The following is a 19,968-nucleotide window of genomic DNA, read 5'->3' as shown; positions in this document are numbered from 1 at the left end:
ACAGCCGCCCAACTTTTAGCAGATCACCTGACAGCCGCTGCCTATATTGTCCACTACTGATGACGCAGATTGACCACCTCTCCGTCATTTCTGGAAATATTTTGCTATAATCATCAAATTCCAATATTAGCTTTTTCCTCATGCAGATATAGCCTATAATTTATCAGTTGTAAGGGGAAACGGAATCAAAATAATTGTTCCGTTCATGTACGTCTTTTTTTCTTCCAGTACAGTAATGCGGTTTGTTCTGCTGCTCCATTTGTGCCTCTAGGGACTATGTGAGTCTCGTGGTTCATACGCCAGTTTTTAGTTATTTAACAAGATTTGCATAAACATAAGTGCATGAACCGACTAGTTTTGCGCATGTTGGCCCCATCTTTGCTCCAGTTCTTACTTACACCTTCCTTCTTCAGATGTGAAGGTAATCAGACAGTGTCTTCACCAGATATGGCGGCAGCTTATCGAGCTGAAATATGTAATATGTAAAAACAATAAACTGCCACAGCAGCAAGTAGGAATAGGGTAAGGACTGGTGATCCCGATGTTGATATTCAGCGCACCATGCTCAGAACTTATTATTATTACTTACTATTAATGCATATACATTTCCTGACAACATATTAAAAACAACAAAAGTGAAGCCAAAACATCTTGATCGCACTCTAATGGCTGGTTACTGTGAACCCCCCCACTCACAGCGCAGGAGAAGTCTAATTCACCCATTCACACACATTCATGCAGCATTCATGTGACATGCATGTCACATTCACACAGACTGATACACTGCCCAGAAGAGCCATCAGAGGCAATTAAGAGGACTCAAGGACACATTGGAGTGCTAACTGAGGAAGCAGGGATCGAACCACCAGCCCTCGGGCGTCTCTACCTCCCGAGCCACAGCCACCCTCTGACCACGTGAGCAATAACTATGAAGTGAAGAAACTTCTTGGACGACCACGTGCTTTACTGTGGAGATGCGTTGTCCGTCTTTCTGTACAGTCATTGGTATAAACTATTTTGTATGTGAAGTTATTTCCTTATATACAGAATGTTGGTAAACCCTTTAAATATGTAAGATCAACTTAAAAATGACATAACACTGTTGTTTTCACACTTGTCACGTGAAAAAAGTCAGTTTGTTCTTCACTGGCTGTTCTGAGTCAGTGAGAGTCATTTGCCATATGGACATGGGGCCAAGACTGGTGCAAGGTCTTCCTCCAAGCACCAGCAGCAGATCGGGCAGGTGCTGAACTATGTCACTATCGTCCTCATTGAGCAAGTCCTCCTCTGTGCAGCTCCACTGTTTGCTGAAAGCTTTGTTCTCAAAGGTCAAACAGTATCTGACCTGCGGCTCCTCTTTCCCCGTCGAGCCCTCTTTGCTTTTCTCCAGCTGTGTGAGTGTTTTGCTACCGTAGCACTTGTCCAGGCTGAACGTCTCCAGCTCGATGTCGCCCTCTGATCCTAGAAACGTGAGAGGTGCAGGGAAACACTTGTTCTTGAAGGGTCTGAAGGCCTTGTCCTCCAGTAGCCTGGGTTGGCGTCCTGAGTTGGAGGAGGGGCTGCTGGTGTCCGACTTGTAGCTTGGACCCAGCCCAGTGCAGCAGTGGTGAATCTTGTCCGGGGGGCTAGAGCCTGGGAGTGTGGCCACCTGCCCCCAGGTCTGATTGTTGAAGTTGTACCTCCACAGGCAGTTCTTTGGCGAATTCTGGCTCTCGCCACCCCCGAAAAGCAGCATGCTATCCTTGTAGGCCACAGCTGAGTGGCCCATCAGTCTGGAGGGACCGGACCTGAGAATAAGAATCACAGGTGGTGTCAGCAGGAAGGAACACACATCACTAAGTTGACTGCGTGTACTGGTCTCTTTTCTTTTTTTAGATGGAACCTAATCCCCAGCTGTGACAGAGAATGGCTGGAAATCCTTGAATTATACACTAAATATATGCTATATATATTATACTTCAAGAGAGAACTTACATCAGGCAGATTCATCTCATTAATGCTGCACTCTAGTTTTTCTCCCCAAGTTGGAATCAATGAATAATGTTTGAAATCAGAGTAAATTTCTAAAATTAAGAAATGAAAATGCTGCAACATCGGGGGGGGGGGGGGGGGGGGGGGGGGGGGGGGGAATCAGGTTAAATTTCATCCATAATCTTTTATACAGGAATGAGGAATAAGGCGTATAAGGAAAGTGACCTTAAATGACTTCTGATGGCATTATATGTAAAATAATTATTGGACTTCTCAGTGGGGGGCGGGGGTTCCCGTTGGAGGGGCGGCGCGCCCACCCAATTCAATGGTAGGGGAACACTGCGATAGGTGACGTCATGGTGGGTTTGTCAATTGGGCATTTAATGCAGCTACTGTTGTCACCATTCAGCCTATCAAAGACAAAGAGGCATTTTTTTTAAAAACTACTCACTTGGTTCTGAGGGAACTCCACTTGTGGCTGCTGCAGTTCCACTTCCAGAAGTCTCGCTGCTCCCGCAAGCCTTTCAAGCCCCCGAACAAGTACATGCAATCCTGGTGGGCCGCGGCCGAGTGGCTGTGTCTCGGGCCCGGGCCTAATGAGCCCTGCTGACAGTCACTCAGTAGGGACCAAGCCATGGTATCTGCCCCAAATATAAACACACAGAAGTATCTATAATTAATGGAATCATGCTTCACATCATTTTATCACCCAGCTGTCTATATTTCTGACATGCTGCGAGTGGACAGCTGTGGTGTGGTCAGCCCCTACTTATTCTTTACATTGTGTGCAACATACCCTCAACCCTTGCCCTGTAGTCATCAGTAGAAGTGCTTCAAAACTTTACATATTCTCAAAATTCAGCAGATGGAGAATTTAGTTGAAACATCAACAAGTTTAAAAATAGTGTGTAGATGCAGGTGTAGCTTATAACAAGCGTTAGTACACACATCAGAAGAAAAAAAGCAATTTCAAACTCACCGAAATCCAAACTCCAAAATTCCTGTGAGGAACCCTTTATGTCCACGAAACCTCCATACACCAGCATGACAGAGCCAAGCACCACAGCACTGTGCCCCTTTCTGTTGGTCGGCATTTGGGTCTACACACACAAACACACACACAAACACACACACAAACACACACACACCTGTAAGAGCTGATGCACCATTTGCTAACAGACGCAGGGACTCTATTGTCACTTCCAACTAAAAACTAACACTTTTAAAGGGCCCATATTATGCCCCCTTTTACACAAGTTACATTGGTTTTCAGGTGTGTGCACTACATGTCTTTGCCATTCCATGTCAAAACACCTCAAGGATCAAGCCACACAGCACCCTCCTCTTTCTGTATAAACAGCCCTGTGAGACTACGGTCGATTCCAGCGCTTTCCTGCTCACTCCTCGCCCCCCTCCCTTCGTGTTCCGCAAAGCTCCGCCTCGCTCCTCCCCGGGTCTGCTGCGCAACTACGGCGTTGCGCTGCCATGACAACAGTCGCACGTGACAAGGCACAAACACGACGTAGAGACCCGGGAGGCACAGCGAACACGTTCTCCATAATTACACACAGAGCACGAGGGGCTGGGCGATAGAACGTTAACGACATCCCGGAAGCGGCCGGGTAGCCGCGAGCTCCGCCGGCCAGTAGCCGTCTAGCTTGGCCATGCCCGCGGTCGTCGTTTGCTTGTGGGGAGAAAATGATGGCGTAGAGGCGATCTGTTTTTCCGCACTTCAAGGGGGGAGGTGCTGCTCAGGTTGGGGGCGTGGTCGCCCCAGTAGCAGGAGTCAACTTACGTCACTTGACGCCCGGTCTGTGAATGGCTCGTTTACAGACCGTCTGCACGGCCAACCCAAACCACGAATCAACGACTCATTGTTTTCTTTCCATTCTCCGTGGGCTGGCAGACACCCCAGATAACCAAATATACGTGGAGGCAGGCTGAAAAGGTGCCTGGAGCATAATATGGGCCCTTTAATGTCACCTTACCTTGCAAAGATAATATCTTTGTAAAATAATGCACAGTGTATCCTGGTGACATGTCTAATGGTGCGTTCACACCGGACGCGACGCAAATTATTTACGCGAGTAGATTACATACAAAGTCAATGCAAAGACGTGACTAGACATAAATTGAGGCGAATGGCGCGAGTAGCGCAACTTCAGTCACTTCAGTTGAAATTTTTGAAATAATTGAAAATTGGGTGACACAATGACCCAATAGCCAAATAGCGTTGCGATCCTCCTCTGTCACTGTCGTCAGATGGCCTATCATTGTATCAGGAATGAAGGATCACTACTGTCACTCTGTGACAGGGTCAAGCAGGAGAGGGTTTGGCAGAAAATGAACGAGGAAGTTGGACGCTAGCTAACTAGTTAGCCCCAGTTAGCACAACCACTTTGTGTAGCTTTGCCATATGCATTCCTGTCTGCCTTTTTTTTTATTCAACAGTTCATGTTTACCTGTGTGTGTGTGTGTTTGTACAGATGGGGTTTGTCGGAGAAAGTGGAAGAATGAACTGGGAAATTTTTGCGCAAATGACCAAATGTTTGCTTGCGACCAAACTCGGGCGAGCAAAGCAACGTGAAAATTTGCATCGCGTCCGGTGAAACGCACTGTAAGTCCTCATTTTGACATTTCTTTGTCATATAAGCACACTCTGTGACTGTTTAGGGATGATTAAAATCAGTCTGACCAATATGGATTTCTGATACCAGTAAAAAAATCTGATACTGATTTTAGAGAGTAAAACAAATTATGATACTGATTTTAGGGAGCAATTAATAATATTAGATCACTGTTTTTTATTCATATGCTTTCTGAGATTTTGTAGTAATGCAAATCTAATGATAACAATTAAAAGACATTTTGACATCAATTAACATGGCAATGGTTGAAGCTGTGAGGCATTCAGGTCACCCTTATCGTGTAAATATTTGTGTGATCATTTTAAGACAGGCTATGACATGACAGAAGCAAGAGGAGATTGGTTTCATAATATGTGTTACGAAGTGAAAGGCGCGCTGTACCTGTGGTGAACTTGTCTTTCCCTGGCAGGGCACCCATTTCTGCTTTGCTGAGACAAACACAAGGAAAGGGAAATTAGATCTCCGGTGAAAAATGAAGCTAGAGATAAAGATATTCAATAATGATGATACGTTTGTCACACAGCCAGCTGATGGAGGTGTATGAACAGGTTGCTTCACAACAAGATTATGATCAACCAAGTTGTCAAAGGAACTCATGGTTTGCATTCCTCATATTCAAAGTTAGAATTTCTATAAAAGGGAAAGAACACAATGAAGTTCCTTTGTGTAGAAGGATACAGGTCATAAAGATGTGAAAACATTTTAGACACCCTTATATATACAATCTACATAAGCCTTAGGTGGTGTCTATAGTCCTATAGGTATGAAAAAAGGCATTTTTGAACTACACATTACACTTTTTTCTGACTTGATGTCACTCATCAGTATATGATGGAGGATAATTTTCTGTTCAATATAAACTTCAGATTGTTCCTATTCTTTGCGAATTCACAGTATATTTGGAAAAAAGTTATTTAAAGTGTTTTTTATTATACACTCCCTGGCTGTATAGAATCAATAATTTTCCATTTCCCCCTGACAGACACACCCACACACATACTTGATAAACATCCTTACTCCCGGCCCAAGTACTGTTTTAATTTGAAGAACGCATCTAGCCAAGTAACTTCCAAATACACACACACACACACACACACACACACACACATTATAACAAAGAGGCCAAAAGATTTAGGAGTAGAGAACTGATCTGAAATGTATAAACCCTGTTGTGGTGAACAGGCTGTTCCTTCCTAGTCCAAACACGGAGAGTAACTAAACATGGAACAATTTAAACCAGTTGGAAAACATTGGTCAGAGGAAATAATAACTGTAAAAGCTGGTGTCCAGTACAAGATACAGTATGTACCAGCAGACGGAAAAAAGGACTGACTGGCAGTGGGGCAGTGATAAACTGATGGATCACAATTTTGAAAAACTATAACAGTAATAAAAGCATTTTTGAAATAGCTAAATATATAATTAATTACTATAATTCACTGCAACAATTTATTTCAGATAAAGATTAGAAACTTCTTCTTTGACACAGATCTAACATGATATTTTTAACGTTTGTTAGTGAAATAGTTGATATCAACTTACCAGTACGTTCCTTTATCTTAAACGTTTAAAAACTGCAATTTCAGTAAGATCTGGGAAACACACTTCTTACAAGTAACTGAAAGCTATAGACCAGTTAGTGGGACTAGAATCAACATGCAAGGCTGACAGTGCAGTTGTACCATACATGCTCCTCTGAAGTGAAACTCACCAATGTCAAACACCCAGAGGGCACATCTGCACTTGGTGTAAGCAGAATCCAACATGCCTCCGAACACATACAGGAAGCCCTGGAGAGATCAAAGCTGTTAAACACTTTCCTGACACACTGACACACTTGAGAGTATGATATAAGCAGATTCAGAAGCAACGTACATTTTAATTGCCTTTTCAAAGTTAGAATATAAAACTATTAAATATTTGGATTTAAATAAATGCATCAACAGATCTTAATGATGTCTGTACCTCATGAGCCACCATAGAATGTTCCTCCAACTCTTCAGGTGCAGCCTCACCGGTGCAGTTCAACTCCGTCCACTCGTTACATACTACGATATTGGGCACAATTTTGTGTTTGATCACTTGATTAAAATACTTTCCTGGCTTTTATTCAGATCCATCTTATAATACAGGGAACTGTCCTGTCTGTACATTGTGGTGGTGTAACGGATCATTGTTTATCCGTAAGGATCCCCACCTATGGTTTGGAACGCATGTGATCCACTTAGCACTTTCCACTTACTTATTTAAAGACCCCCTCCAGTCAGTGTTTCGGTCCTCTAAAATGTCTGACATTGACTACAGGAACTTGTATCTGAGCAAATTTTGTCACTATAGAGGTGTTGTCACATTCCTCTCCTGGAGGAGGAGATTTCTGTGTCTCGTCTCCCGACTCGCCTTCTGTGTTCTCTTGCACCCGTGGTCGGCCTCCGAGCTGGCGCTGGTGCGGTTTTACCAGAACGGCGCGTTAAAGCGTTAAAAGTGGAGCGACACAGAGAGAGAGAGAGAGAGAGACTTGAGCATGGCTCGACCCAGCGAGGGAGAGAGTGGGAGGTTGGAGTCCGTCTCGATCTAATAAATAAGTCTCGGTTCTTGGCCCCACTGTTGGGGAAAGTGAGGGGGTCGGACCCACAGTGAGATGGTGAACATCTCTCTGCTTTCCCGACTGATTCATGCCTCATATTACACTTTAATTGAAGAATTGGATATTTTATTTTAACACCGGACTTGAAGGTTGTTTTCATGACCAAGACCATCGGCAAAAGTTCTCTGCTTTATGTGTTCTAGAAGTTGTTTTGCTGATCTGAAAGATTATCCGATCCGTGACTCAAAATCCGTGATACGATCCAAACCGTGAGTTCTGTGATCCGTTGCAACCCTATTATATGGTGTAGTGTGTAAAGACTGTGACAACAATGGCACTGAACCTTGTATATATCATTGACTTTTGGAATTTGAACAACACAAAACTTTGTGGTGCTTGAACTGAATAGAATACTAGTAGTGTGTATTTGCTCTTACCTACGCTGTACCTCCACAAGTCCCTCAGACAGCTGGTGTCTCTGCCTCCCAAGACATAGACGTGTCCATCGTAGCTGCAGCAGGCATGCTTGTAGCGGTCACATGGGGACCGGCTGCCCTGGGGGAGCTGAGTCCACAGAGAGGGACTACTCTGACTCATAGCTGGCATCTTACACTCCTACTGGACCATTTTCTAAAAGAAGCAACATGAACGTGTTAAGAACTGCACACAACAGACCCATAACCTTTTCACAACTCTGATCCTTTTCAACACATCAAAGTCAGCTACATTGTGAGACGTAGACGATGAGATGCTGATTATGTTCAACTTTTGACGATGTAATGAACGCTTTTGCCATGGCGATGCATTGTTCGCCATGAAATACAAATATGTGTTTCAGGGTCTCGGGGGTTGCTTAGCAGCTCCCGATAATTGGCAGATAAGTTAAAAGTGTCAATTCCTGACTTTAGTCTAATTGTGTCAAAATGACACAATAGCGCCCCCTACAACTTTTCAAAGCGCCCCCTACAACTTTTCAAAGTCAAGGCCCCAACAAGTTACCAAAAGTGTATTGCATTAAAATTGCCCCTCCAAAGAGGGCTCATCCTGAGGAGGCACAAAGACAATTTGGACTTAGGACTTAAAAACACGTGGGGAAGCTGAACAGCCCAACCAGTCTGATTAGTAAGCCAATTCATTTGTTTGGAATATTTCAAGGTTTCAACCAACGCTGCAGGAGTGGGTCAGGATGGGACATCATGATGAGGACAGAGGGGGAGGAGGACGACAGGCAACACAACACTGAGAACCAGCCAGGGCAGAAGCAACAGGCGAGATTGACAGCAAACGCAGAGGCATAGCGGTGTATACAGTATTGTTCAACATGTCAAAAAATTAAAAATATTTGCAATGGAGCAATACCCCATATCAAATATTATTAAATACCCTGAGTGTGAAAGTGTGTATTGTGGATCCAAATGTGTGGCAACAATCACAGGGTGTCGGAACAGGACACCAAAGTTGTGCTCAGACAAAGGAGGGATGTGGAGTGCAGTTCTTGAGTTTAGACTGTTTATCTAGATGCAGGCCAGCATGCCAAATACAAATAATGCGTGTGCCAGATCACAGGATTGTGTGTGTTGGATCACTGGAGTATGTGTGCCTTTAATGACAGGAGTATGTGTGCTTTTGATGACAGGTTTGTGAGCCTTGGATCACAGGAGTGCGTGTGCCAGATCACAGGAGTATGTGTGCCAGAGCGTGTGCTTTGATCCTTGCATCAATGGGGATAGTGTGATAGGATAGCTGGACTAGATGCGCGCCGGGGAAAAGTTTAATTTTATCTTAACACACTATCGTACTATTTATTGGCTATAATTTCATCCGATAGATAAAACGATAGTATAAAATTCCCACTAAAGGCACGATGATCTATCGAACCGATAGATTCCCTGCAGCGAGGGCAGTTTGTAAAAATCACGTCGACAAGTTAAGAGCAGGGAGCCGGCAAGTGTTGCGGCAACCATGAGGTTTTGGCCTAGTGGTTGGTGCGTCGGACTCCCGTACCGAGGACCCGGGATCGAGGCCAAGCCAGAGCAGCAAAATCACAACAAAAACAAAGAGGAAAAACAACCTTTCCCCAGAATCGTTTACTGCACCTTTAAGTGTTATGGCTGTGGAGAGATTGGCTCCTCTTGTGCACAACTGGGACTCTCTGAGTCACAGCCACCTGACTGCTGCTATAGGTCTATCTTGTGAGGTAGTATGATAGTATAAAATTCCCACTAAAGGCACGATGATCTATCGAACCGAAAGATTCCCTGGTCGGAAAGAAGGAGAGATGTTTCACTCTCCGTTCATGGCCGAAACACCATCTTGCTCCGGGACCATCCTTAGGCCTGTTACGATAAGTAGTTTTTGTGGCACGAATATGATTAATCATACAACGACAACAGATGAGAGGATTGAAGCAGCAAGACTTGCTGGACTGTTAATGACATTCATTCTTGTGTCTTATGTAGACACAATGGCTATAATTGAAGTCAATAAAAATTATTGAGTTCGTATTTACGTATCGCTCGATAAGTCGATAACATTATTATCGTGACAGGCCCTAACCCTAACCCCCTTACTTTCCTCAACAGCGTGGAAAATGACACAGGGAAATGTCTCTTTCCCATTGAGGCACTGCAGCATTTAATATATTAAAACAAACTGCAACCGGCACTGCATATTTAACTTCGACATGCAAAACTCTCTCTCTCTCTTATATTCTTGTCAGTAGATCACAGTAAATCAGTGATTTTAAATGTGATGTTGTGCCACTGAACAGGAATAGAGGGCTTCCAGTCAAGAAAGGAAGCTAACAGATGGTTGGTTTTCTCTCCACCTCTGATGACACCTGATATCCCCTGCATCCCTCCAACAAAACAACACAGGGATAAGGTACTATGTAGGGCTGTGCCATTTCATACTGTTAGAAAGGCTCTGAATATTTCGTTCATGACTATTATCTTGGTTTATTATGTCTACTTTAAGAGAGCAGAGTTAAGCTCTGAGTAATATGTGCCTGTCACTTTAAGTGCGCAATGCATTCTGGGTTGTTTTCATTCAGTAGTACAGACCGTTGAATTCACAGACAGTTCGCCAAGCTACAACGTTCATATGTGCAGCGCTGCAGTGCCAGTGTGTGTCTCTGAACTACAGTAAGTTTACTGTTTAATCCAGGAATGTATGTTGTACTCATTCACCGCGTTGATCTGTGTAACTGCCGTTTACGTACTTTATGTCGGCTCCGTCGCCGATTTGATTGGCAGCTTCTGTATCAAGTCTGCGAATGTGCGTTCCATGGGCGCCGCCATTATGCAACATGCACAGATGCGGCCAGCTCGTTAACTAAGCGCACTTAGCGCAGTTCCACGCTGCAGAGATTATTATTTGGAACCACATACACACACACACGCTCAAGCCAAATGCACACCCTGTCTGTGGCTACAACGGATTAAAGTTGCCTTAGACCGACTTCACTCTCCTGTCTAGTGTGTCCTGACTGACGCCCCGGAGACGAATGGGGCATACTCCTATTGATCCAGTCACCTCATACAGTCCTTCACATAGCCTCTCCAACACATACCATCCACGATAATAGCGGTAAACATTTGATTCATTTTATGTATTTTTATATCAATGATATAGCGACGTGATGACGTATGATGTATTGACGTTCCCTTAGAATGAGAGCAGCGCGTTAGCCGCAGGAGTAAATAAAGCCACATGTTGCAAGGACGTAACTACTCGCCAGGCCCAGGAGGTTTTTATTCATCTACCAGGACCTGTCTGTCTATGTCACGTATTTTATGTAACGGTGCCTGTGTTTTGAAACAAGCTAGCCTAACGTTAAAACATTTAAGGCAGCACCACATTGATTGGGAGAAGTGTATAGTGTTGATGTCTCGCGCTCTCTCTCTCTGTGTACCTGCTCAATGTCACAACGCTGCTGATTTGCCCCCACTGCTAAAAAAAAGGAAACACTGGAAATCCCCCCCAACAAATAGGGCAAGGTTTGTTTGTTTGTTTACATTTGTACTTAAAATTGTAGGTCAATTTTACAAGATAATATTGTACAGTAGCTAGGTAGTTGGAAAAGAAGGATGGGAAATGCCCTTCATTTAGTTTTTTACTAATAAATGCTATCACCAATATAATGTTTTTCAGATCTAAAAAAAAAATGTCATAAATATCATTTTTTTCTTGAAATATCGTGATATAATTTTGAGGCTATATCGCCCACCCCTAATATGACGACCCACTGTGTGTTTTCAGTTAAAGGGGCAGTAAGTGATTTTAAAGCAATACACGTTTTGTAAAAATCTGTGAATATTTCCTCAGCGTCTGTTAGGTGTCGGATCTGTGTGCGTCGAAAAAAAATCGGGGTTTTCGGCTCAGCCCAGGCTCTGTAAATTGAAAACAAAAAAAATGGTGCAGACTGCACCACACAACACTGCGAGTGCAGTTTGTAAAAATCACTCGTCGACAAGTTAAGAGCAGGGAGCCGGCAAGTGTTGCGGCAACCCTGAGGTTTTGGCCTAGTGGTTGGTGCGTCGGACTCCCGTACCGAGGATTGTGGTGGCCAAGCCAGAGCAGCAAAATCACAACAACAACAAAGAGGAAAAACAACCTTTCCCCAGAATCGTTTACTGCCCCTTTAAGTGTTATGGTTGTGGAGAACTCTTGTGCACAACTGGGACTCTCTGTTGTCAGGGGGGGACGCACACTGCCACAGAAAGACAGCCGAGTGTGGCTCTGGGGAGAAACTCTTTTTCAACTGAGAAACACAATACATGGAGGACGCAATGCTCCTGTAGAAAAGTTATAATATTTAATAGACTGTTTGTACATTACTAATAAAAATTTTATTTGTATTTTTCACTTTCTTTAATACATTTTTTTTGGAACTATGAGAAACAATGTAGTTGACAATAACATACCGGATTACATGTTTCAAAATCACCATTCTTAGGGGGTTTGCTTCATTAGCTCTTAAAGATATGTCTACTTCTTAAAAAAGGAAACATTAAAAATTTAAGACTGTGGATGTAATTTGGCACTGACAAGGTACAACGACGCACACGCAATACAGTATGCTCCAATGGAAAACAATTGCCAGTTCTGTCAATCCACTGAGCGATTAATCAACTAACTGCTGCTGCTCTAAGCTACTTAACTACTCAACAACCAGGTAGATTTGATCTATGTTGCTGCATTTTGAGCTTTACTTAGAAAAATACATAAAGGCAGATTTATTATGGTTGATTTTGCTGTTAGAAAAAGAAAAGGAAACATTAAATTCAGAAAAGCGATGACTCAATGCAACAATATCCATAAATACAAAGCGCATGTAGGGAGAAGTTTCATATTTTGCTCTTTGTGTTTGGTTATCAGCGCAGTAATTTTCCATGCCGCAGTATCGATGACCGAGAGGTTGCATTCAACTTTTCCACAGTGACACAGTAGTGATAGGCTGCTGGCTATAACTTCTCTCTCTTCACCTTGACAGCGACGTGGCCTGACTCCTTGCCCTTATCAAGCTGTCACATGAGCAGCAAACAGCTCTGAGGTTGTGACATTTGAGTTACACACTATGCTCTGGCTTGATTCTGACTTGTCTTGTTTGTAAAATAGAGATTAGGGACGACTTCAGGCGGTCTTTTGCACTTCTTTTTAGCACTTTGAGATTGCTTTTAGCAATGAAAATAAATAAAATGTATTATTATTGTTATTATTATTACTTCTAGACATGGGTCGTTACAGTTTAAATATGAACTTCCCTCCCCACGTTCAAATGAATGTTTGAATCTCAAATTAAAAAGTGACAGCCCTAATATACATATATACAATGCAAATTCTTTTTAAAAAAACATTTTAATGGTTACAGTACAACATGAAGTCACTTAAACTTCAGGGATTTCAATCTGTCCATTTAGGAAGCACTAGTGATTGTAAAATAAAGCCATGGAGGGGAAAGCAATACAACCCCCAACAAGGGCATGGTTTAACATGTGGCCACAGACAATTGCTCTCTCTTTATCCTTCCTGATTGATTCTTCTCTAGTTTCCATTGACCCTTGTTTTAGTCATTTTGTTCTAATCAAATTATACAATGTACATTAGTAAAGATTTACAACTTGAATAATTCATTTATCAAGATCTGATGTGGGATTCAATTGTTCCCTAATTTTTTTGAGCAGTGTATATAAGTATTAGGGCTGTTTTGATGTGTTGTTTAGAGCTGTCCCAAACGACTATTTTTCAAACGATTAATCTAGCGCTTATTTTTTCGATTAATCGACTAATCTAATGATTACTTTTTTGGGCCGGTTGTGTGCCTCAGCACCCCAGCCGGCGGGCGCCGGCCCTCACTTTCATTGCACCACAGGGTTTCCAGTAGCGAGCCCTCTGACTCGCGCGTGCATTAGACTCCTTGGTCCGTGTTTCAAGACGGGTCGGGTGGGTTGCCGACATCGCCGCAGACCCCTTGCACCTGTTAACGTGGGCCGTTCCCGGCCCTGGCGACACGGCGCTGTTGTTGTTTGATTTCTTCTTCTTCCTTTTGAAACTATGGCCTCTATATCGATTGGCGACTAGCTTTGTGGTGCATTACCGCCACCACTGGACTGGAGTATGGGACAAGAGTTAGTTTGGGGCGACTCGTCGACCCAAATTATCTGAGTCGACAAATTTATGTAGTCGATTACGAGTCATCCAAGCCCTAGTGTTGTTATATTGGAATGCATTCAGTGTTTCCCCTACCATTGAATTTTGTATTTTACATATAATGCCAAACATAAGTCATTTAAGGTCATTTTCCCACTACATCTTATTCCTCATTCCTGTGGGCTCCTGTATAAAAGATTGTGGATGAAACTTAACGTGATTTTTGAAACCTTACCCTAACCCCCCAAAAAATGTAACCAGTAAACCTAGGCGAAACACTTTAGTGAGGCATTTTGAAATTCTTCAGAAAGTGGAGGAGCTGATGACAAATAACTTTACTTTTTAGTTAGGTATTAACTACAGTGTGTCAATAACCACGACAATACTACATAATGAAGGAGAGGCACTGAGCACAGAGCTTCAACGAGTAAAGAAGTTATGCAGCATCAACTTTTTTCCTCTCCTGATATAGCACTGATGCATTCTCATACCTTGCAGTGAGTTTGTAATTTCAACCTTTTAACTTTGTTAAGGAATTTATCAGTAATAAAAACCTGACATTGATCATCTTATTTATATATTGGCGTCAACTAGACTAGAGTAACGTCTACATTACTGACTTTTCCCTTTAATTTACGCCCTGTTCAGGCCTGGTATCAACGTTCATCCTAAATTATCCGATCGCAGGGACAGCCCAAAGTATGGCAGTTCACACCTCACATTAAAATGCTTCCTGACTGCTCTAGTGGCCACCTCTGAACAGATCTCACTTCTACATCCTATATGTAAATAAACAGGTATATCATTTCTGTTCACATAGACCATATAATGTTGTTTTTCACCAGTCTGATTACACAGATGTGTCCGTTGTCAGTGTGTGTGTGAGGGAGGAAGAGAGCAAACCCAGGGGGCAGAATAAAACAATGTAATGTGCGTAGCTTTACAATGAAAAGAGGTTTTACTCATTTGAAAAAAGTGGCAACCCACCATGACGTCACCCATTGGTTTGTGAAACGCTGGGAGCTCATTTAAATTTGCTCTGCCAGAATATGGTCTGAATCCCCTCAAATGGAAAATGATTTCCCTCCAGCTGAAAAATAACCAGTCCGATCACAACCGATTATCTTATAATGGGCGGGGTTTATACCACGACTTTAGTAAAGAAACAAGGCTGCCGCTGACAAACTAGCATTTGACTCAAAGTCCCCTATATCTTCAAATTTCTCCCACAAAACGGCAACAACTATTCACAGACATTGTGGAATCATCACCACAGACATCTCTCTGCACAATATAGTCTGTTGACATTTTCGCGTCGCTAATCAGACGTCACATGATTCGTCTGCGTCCGTTGGTAACGCCTCTTGGAAATCAAAAATGAACCGAGAAGTTTGTATTAGATTCATATTGGTCTGGTTACGCCAGGCTTAATGTTTTGAAGCCTCGAGTTTAGCATTTTTGACCAACGCCATATTGTTTTTTTAGAACCAGAGGTTACCATAATTGGAGGAGCATGGGGTGGGTCTGACTGAGAGCTTGTCCACTGCACATCCACCAACACCTGCAACTATGCACCGATTGGACGGTAGCTGTGAATCACGCTGTATCTATGCCTCAATGCATGCAGTGCTTATCGTCTGTTACTCTAAAAGAGACCATCATTTACTAAATGAACATCATGCTGTAATGAAGTAGACTTGAAACTAGAGATTGAACCATAAACACCTCAGGAGAATGTTTACTGACATTATAAATCAAGTGAGAAGGAGAGTCAGTTTCTCATAGACTTCTATAGAAACTGGCTTCTTTTTGAAACCAGTGTAGTCGCCCTGTGCTTCCAGATTCCAGAGAGTACAGGCTTCAGGCACTTCCGGACCCGGTGACTCCGTCCAATTTTATAAACAGTCTATTGTAATAATATTGTTGATACAACGGGATTTGATTATGTTAGTAGAAAAAATCTAGACTTAAAACTAGTTTCTCACATGAAACAGGTGGCTCTCAAATCACCACACCATGATCAAGTGTGATAGTAAAGAGTATATTAAAAATAAAAATACGACTTCACACAGTCAAAAGCCTTTTGTTTACTCCAAATCCTGTGAGTTCACTCCCGTGTTTTTACTCCTAAAATATCCAGAGTAGTGTGACATGACATTTTTTATAAATGATATGGAAACATAGTAGGGCAGCTTCTTTTTCCACTGATGCTGATACCAACTGAGCCAGTCACGCCCAGTGGGTCATCATCTGAAGTCAGACGCAGACGTGATCCCAAATACACCACGGCCCTCTAGCGTTACTGCTGCTACGTTACTTTTATAACATACTTACGTTCACGGGCGTAGCACTGGGGGGAAAAAATGGGACGGGGGCCCCTGGAAAGCCTGGAACTAAGAGTTTTTTTTTAATATTCGTGATAGTGTTTTCTAAGTAATTAGTGTCATGACATATATTAAAAATAGGCGGAATACATTGGTTGAGAGACTGAACTATATATTTAAAATGTATTTAAACTTTGTATTTTGAGAGCAAAGAAAGCAAGGAAAAAAATAAGATCTTAGCTTTAAGATATTTTTTCAGGAATACTTGAATAATCATGAAGAAAATTATATTCTCCTAAGCAAACCTCATTTAAAGGGGCAATAAGCTAGTTTCTCTTTTAGTTGGATGAGATTTTAGTGCTGTGGCCGGGCCGCGTACCTGGGTCCTCGATGTGGGAGGCCGACGCACTAACCACTAGGCCAAAACCTGAGTTGCGAGCGCCACCCGCCAGCACGTGTCTTGACGCGTCGACGAGGGATTTTGCGTGACCAAATTCACTCAGCGTTTTGCGAATTACGGAGCCCAGGGTTGCGGCGAAAACCTGGATATTTTTTTTTGCGACAGTTTGAAGAAAAATGACACAAAAAAAGGGTGTATATTGCTTTAGGATCGTGAGGCGTTGGGGGTTCGGGTTGAGGTGGTGGTGGTGGGCGGGGGGCCCACAGAGACTGCTTGTGTACGGGGCCCAGAAGGTTGTGCTACACACCCCTGCTTACGTTGACTGGTTCGTTGACGTTCTCTGGCGGTTGTGACTCAACTCAACGGCCGTTAACTCGAGCAGGGGACTCCTAACTGACTGGATTGACTAATAGCACACGTCTCTGCACCTCCCTCGCGTCACTCATCGCTGTTGCTAACGCCCGTTGACCTGTGATGGCATGACGACCGCTCGAAGAGGAATGCGCCGCTCACTCGCCCGACGTTTCGTGTTGAACTTGATTCAAAAGAAAGAAAAGTGAGTGGATACGTACATTGCAACTTCGTGATCACATTTGACAGTTTGTCGTTCAGATATATTCGTTTACTATTATGGCGCAACGAGGGTAACGGTGAAGCTGGAGCGGAGGAAACGAGGATGTCAACTTTGTTGGTTTTTTTTGGGTTTTTTTCCGCAGCTTCTTTATCGTTTGAAAACGTTCGTTCGCTGCAAAGCAAGAGAGAAGCCTCTTGTAACTTGCTCAGCGCTCTGATAGAGTGTGACTGGCCGTTCGTGAGGAGGAATGTGAAAGACGGTTCGCTACTTACGGGCTCCAGCGCCGCTGCTCTTCTTCACGTAGTTGTCTCGGCGCGCGGCGTCGACGAGCTGCTGTTGCGTTCAGGGACACCTCGTCAACCGCTGGCCCCTGCTTGGCAAGTCGTCCGAGGATGTGGACAAACGCAATTCATTGGCTTGTCGTGGTACTGAAGTGGCGCCGGGTTGATTATTCACGAACTATATATGCGTGGTCTGTCACACGTGACGCGAAAAGACTTCCTTTAAAACAACAGCTTCTTGAATTCAGATTTGAGGAACTTGTATTCTGTTCGTAAGATACGCAAAGGCGTTCACTTTCTTACGTAACGTACGCAAATGTCCTTCCCCATCCAGTCCACATTGGAGTAGGTGCAGATCTCGGTCAAAAAGAAACAACTACAAAAAGACTTGGAAGATCTGCATATCTGTATTACTTTTCAGATTTGTGAGTAAGACAAGATAAGATATTCCTTTATTCGTCCCACAATGGGGGGATGTGGTCGTTACAGCAGCACAGTGGACAGAATATAGAAGAAATAGCAGAATAGAAAGAAATTTAAATTTTTTTATAGAAAACAGTATGTATGTACAAAATATAACAAAATATAAAAATATAAATAATATGTACAGAGCACAAGCAATAGTTGCACATGGGGAATAAATATAAATATTGTACAGTTTGTTATTGCACCATGGTTATTTCACGGTGGTTGAGTACTTCAATGTATTTATGAAAGCGCAAAAAAATAGATTTTACTGCTTTACAGTATTTTCATCAAAATGTCCCTTTACGTCCAGAAATCCATTAAAGAACACCATCCATCCATCCATCGATGACTTTCAAGATTGTGAGGGGGCTGAAGCTAATCTCAGCTGACGTTGGCGGAGAGACGGGTTCCACAAGTCTGTGTCCCTCGTTTTTTGATTCCCATAAGGATCTCATCTTTTTCAAAAGTAGTTTTTTTACATTTTGAAATGCAGTCAAGTCTCAACATCTTTATAGATTGAATATGGTCCATGTACTCGTTATATTCTAACGGGCCTCTCGCTGCTTCTTTAATGGTCAGTTTCTGTCCGTCTGCCACTTTTTGTCCTATTGGCCTTTGCCAGTCACCTGATCCTCACTGTTCCATTATCCCATGAGTATTTACTGTATGTATTTTATGCCTCCAAGTTGTAGCGTTACAGCCTTTTTGTTTGCCTCTGAGTGACTGCCAGCATGCTCATTTTGAACTAAAGCTAGTTTAGTAAATGTTTTAACCCTGTCTGTTGAATCCTGTGTTGTGCCTGCCGACAAAGTGAATCCTCTCAATGTCACTATTGTTTTATAACGCTGCGTCCTTATATAACTACTGCTATTACTATGAGTTCAAGTATGTATGCAGTCCTTAGCTGCTACGGGACCTCATTCTTATTTCTTACTTTCATCCCCTTTCCACTCTGTACATTTACTTCCCTTACTTTTTCCTTGCATGTTCATCCTTCCTACCTCCCTTTGTTCAACTTTCCTTCTACTCTTCTCTTTTTTTATGTGTCCTTTCTGTTATAGAAAAGACACTAGTAATACAGAGTGCATCAAATTTTTTTCACAATGTACCAGACACTTGACTTTCTGAAAACACCAAAAGAAACACACAAAAAAACAGTGAAATCTCCCTTTTTTCTGTTTTCACAAATGGAATAAAGGACCAACAAAAGTTAAATGAGGTAAAGGTTAAATCTAGTCCACATTTGAAAAGTCTAAGAATTGTGGCTTTTGATCTGGACCTGGTCTGATGTGGTCTTGATGTGAAACAGCTGTAAAATATCACCTTTTTTTTGCATTTGCACAAATAGAATAAATGTTTCACATATCTGAGATAGATTTAACAAGTGTAAGTGCAGCAGATGTGGTTTAGACTTGGTCGAATTTCGTCTAAATGGTGTCAAATAAATAAATAAATAAATCTGTGACCACCTTGCTCACCTCTTTCTTTCATAGATAAAGAAAAATTAGCAACAGTAAATTTCTAACAATGCTAAGGCTTTAACCTCATAGTCCAATACCTTCTCACAACAGTTTGAGGTGAAAAAAATAACAGAAATTGTCACTCAGGGTTGAAAATTAAGTTTCCCATAACTTTTTGGACTTAACCCGTAACAGCTTAATGGGAGACTGCGAATGAGACGCTAGCTTAAGTCACATTTTAGTCCCGTACTAGTTGTAACTAAGTGGTGTAAGTAATTGAAATGGCGCAAATTATTAATTAAAAGGGTACAAATGACTCATTGTTATGCACACATGTTATTGTTTTTATTTTTTAACATAATGAATTGAACATTAACATTTGTGATAGTAAATTGATAAAACTGTTTCATCTTTCAAGTTCATTTTATTCATTTAACAGACGTTGAAAATTACATAACTGTAAATGTGCCATTCATAGGAAAAGCCTGTGAAGCTACATTATTCACATAGAATGTGATGGTTTAACAGTGGCAAGGAATTTCTCTCCCCTCCTCTCTGTGAGACTGCAATGATGAGTGTTTAGTTCACCTATGCGAGGTCATCTTAT

General features: G+C 42.4%; 1 protein-coding gene and 2 long non-coding RNA genes across 6 annotated transcripts in view; 2 read left to right on the top strand and 1 right to left on the bottom strand.

The window, feature by feature from the left end:
* The window catches only part of si:dkey-3d4.3 (kelch domain-containing protein 3), an 18,228-nt gene extending 538 nt beyond the window's left edge, over positions 1–17,690 (bottom strand). Inside the window, exons 1-8 of one of the 3 annotated variants that reach the window (XM_035603689.2) lie at positions 17,425–17,690; positions 7,641–7,833; positions 6,585–6,667; positions 6,331–6,409; positions 5,001–5,047; positions 2,951–3,071; positions 2,423–2,612; positions 1–1,787 (exon numbers count right to left, since the gene is read on the bottom strand). The exon at positions 1–1,787 is cut by the window's left edge and continues 538 nt beyond it. In XM_035603689.2, the coding sequence (XP_035459582.2) occupies positions 1,118–1,787; positions 2,423–2,612; positions 2,951–3,071; positions 5,001–5,047; positions 6,331–6,409; positions 6,585–6,667; positions 7,641–7,809 (1,359 nt within the window). In that variant the 5' untranslated portion in view covers positions 7,810–7,833; positions 17,425–17,690 and the 3' untranslated portion in view covers positions 1–1,117. Of the gene's footprint in view, positions 1,788–2,422; positions 2,613–2,950; positions 3,072–5,000; positions 5,048–6,330; positions 6,410–6,584; positions 6,668–7,640; positions 7,834–7,929; positions 8,077–8,586; positions 8,745–17,424 lie in introns of those variants that run through there. The other 2 variants (XM_035603690.2, XM_035603691.2) reach the window with 2 other exon arrangements.
* LOC118282528 lies at positions 9,271–10,931 on the top strand. 2 transcript variants are annotated; one of them, XR_004784294.1, is made up of 3 exons: positions 9,271–9,400; positions 9,974–10,086; positions 10,681–10,931. It is a non-coding gene; the product is annotated as an uncharacterized LOC118282528 (long non-coding RNA). The 2 variants fall into 2 exon arrangements; XR_004784293.1 differs by lacking the exons at positions 9,271–9,400; positions 9,974–10,086 and adding an exon at positions 10,205–10,346.
* Positions 16,848–19,369, top strand: LOC118282527. The gene is made up of 2 exons (XR_004784292.2): positions 16,848–17,134; positions 17,295–19,369. It is a non-coding gene; the product is annotated as an uncharacterized LOC118282527 (long non-coding RNA).
* Positions 19,370–19,968: the final 599 nt, after the last annotated feature.

Source organism: Scophthalmus maximus, chromosome 14 (assembly GCF_022379125.1).
Source record: "Scophthalmus maximus strain ysfricsl-2021 chromosome 14, ASM2237912v1, whole genome shotgun sequence".
Classification (NCBI taxonomy): domain Eukaryota; kingdom Metazoa; phylum Chordata; class Actinopteri; order Pleuronectiformes; family Scophthalmidae; genus Scophthalmus; species Scophthalmus maximus.
This window is presented reverse-complemented; position numbering and strand designations above follow the sequence as displayed.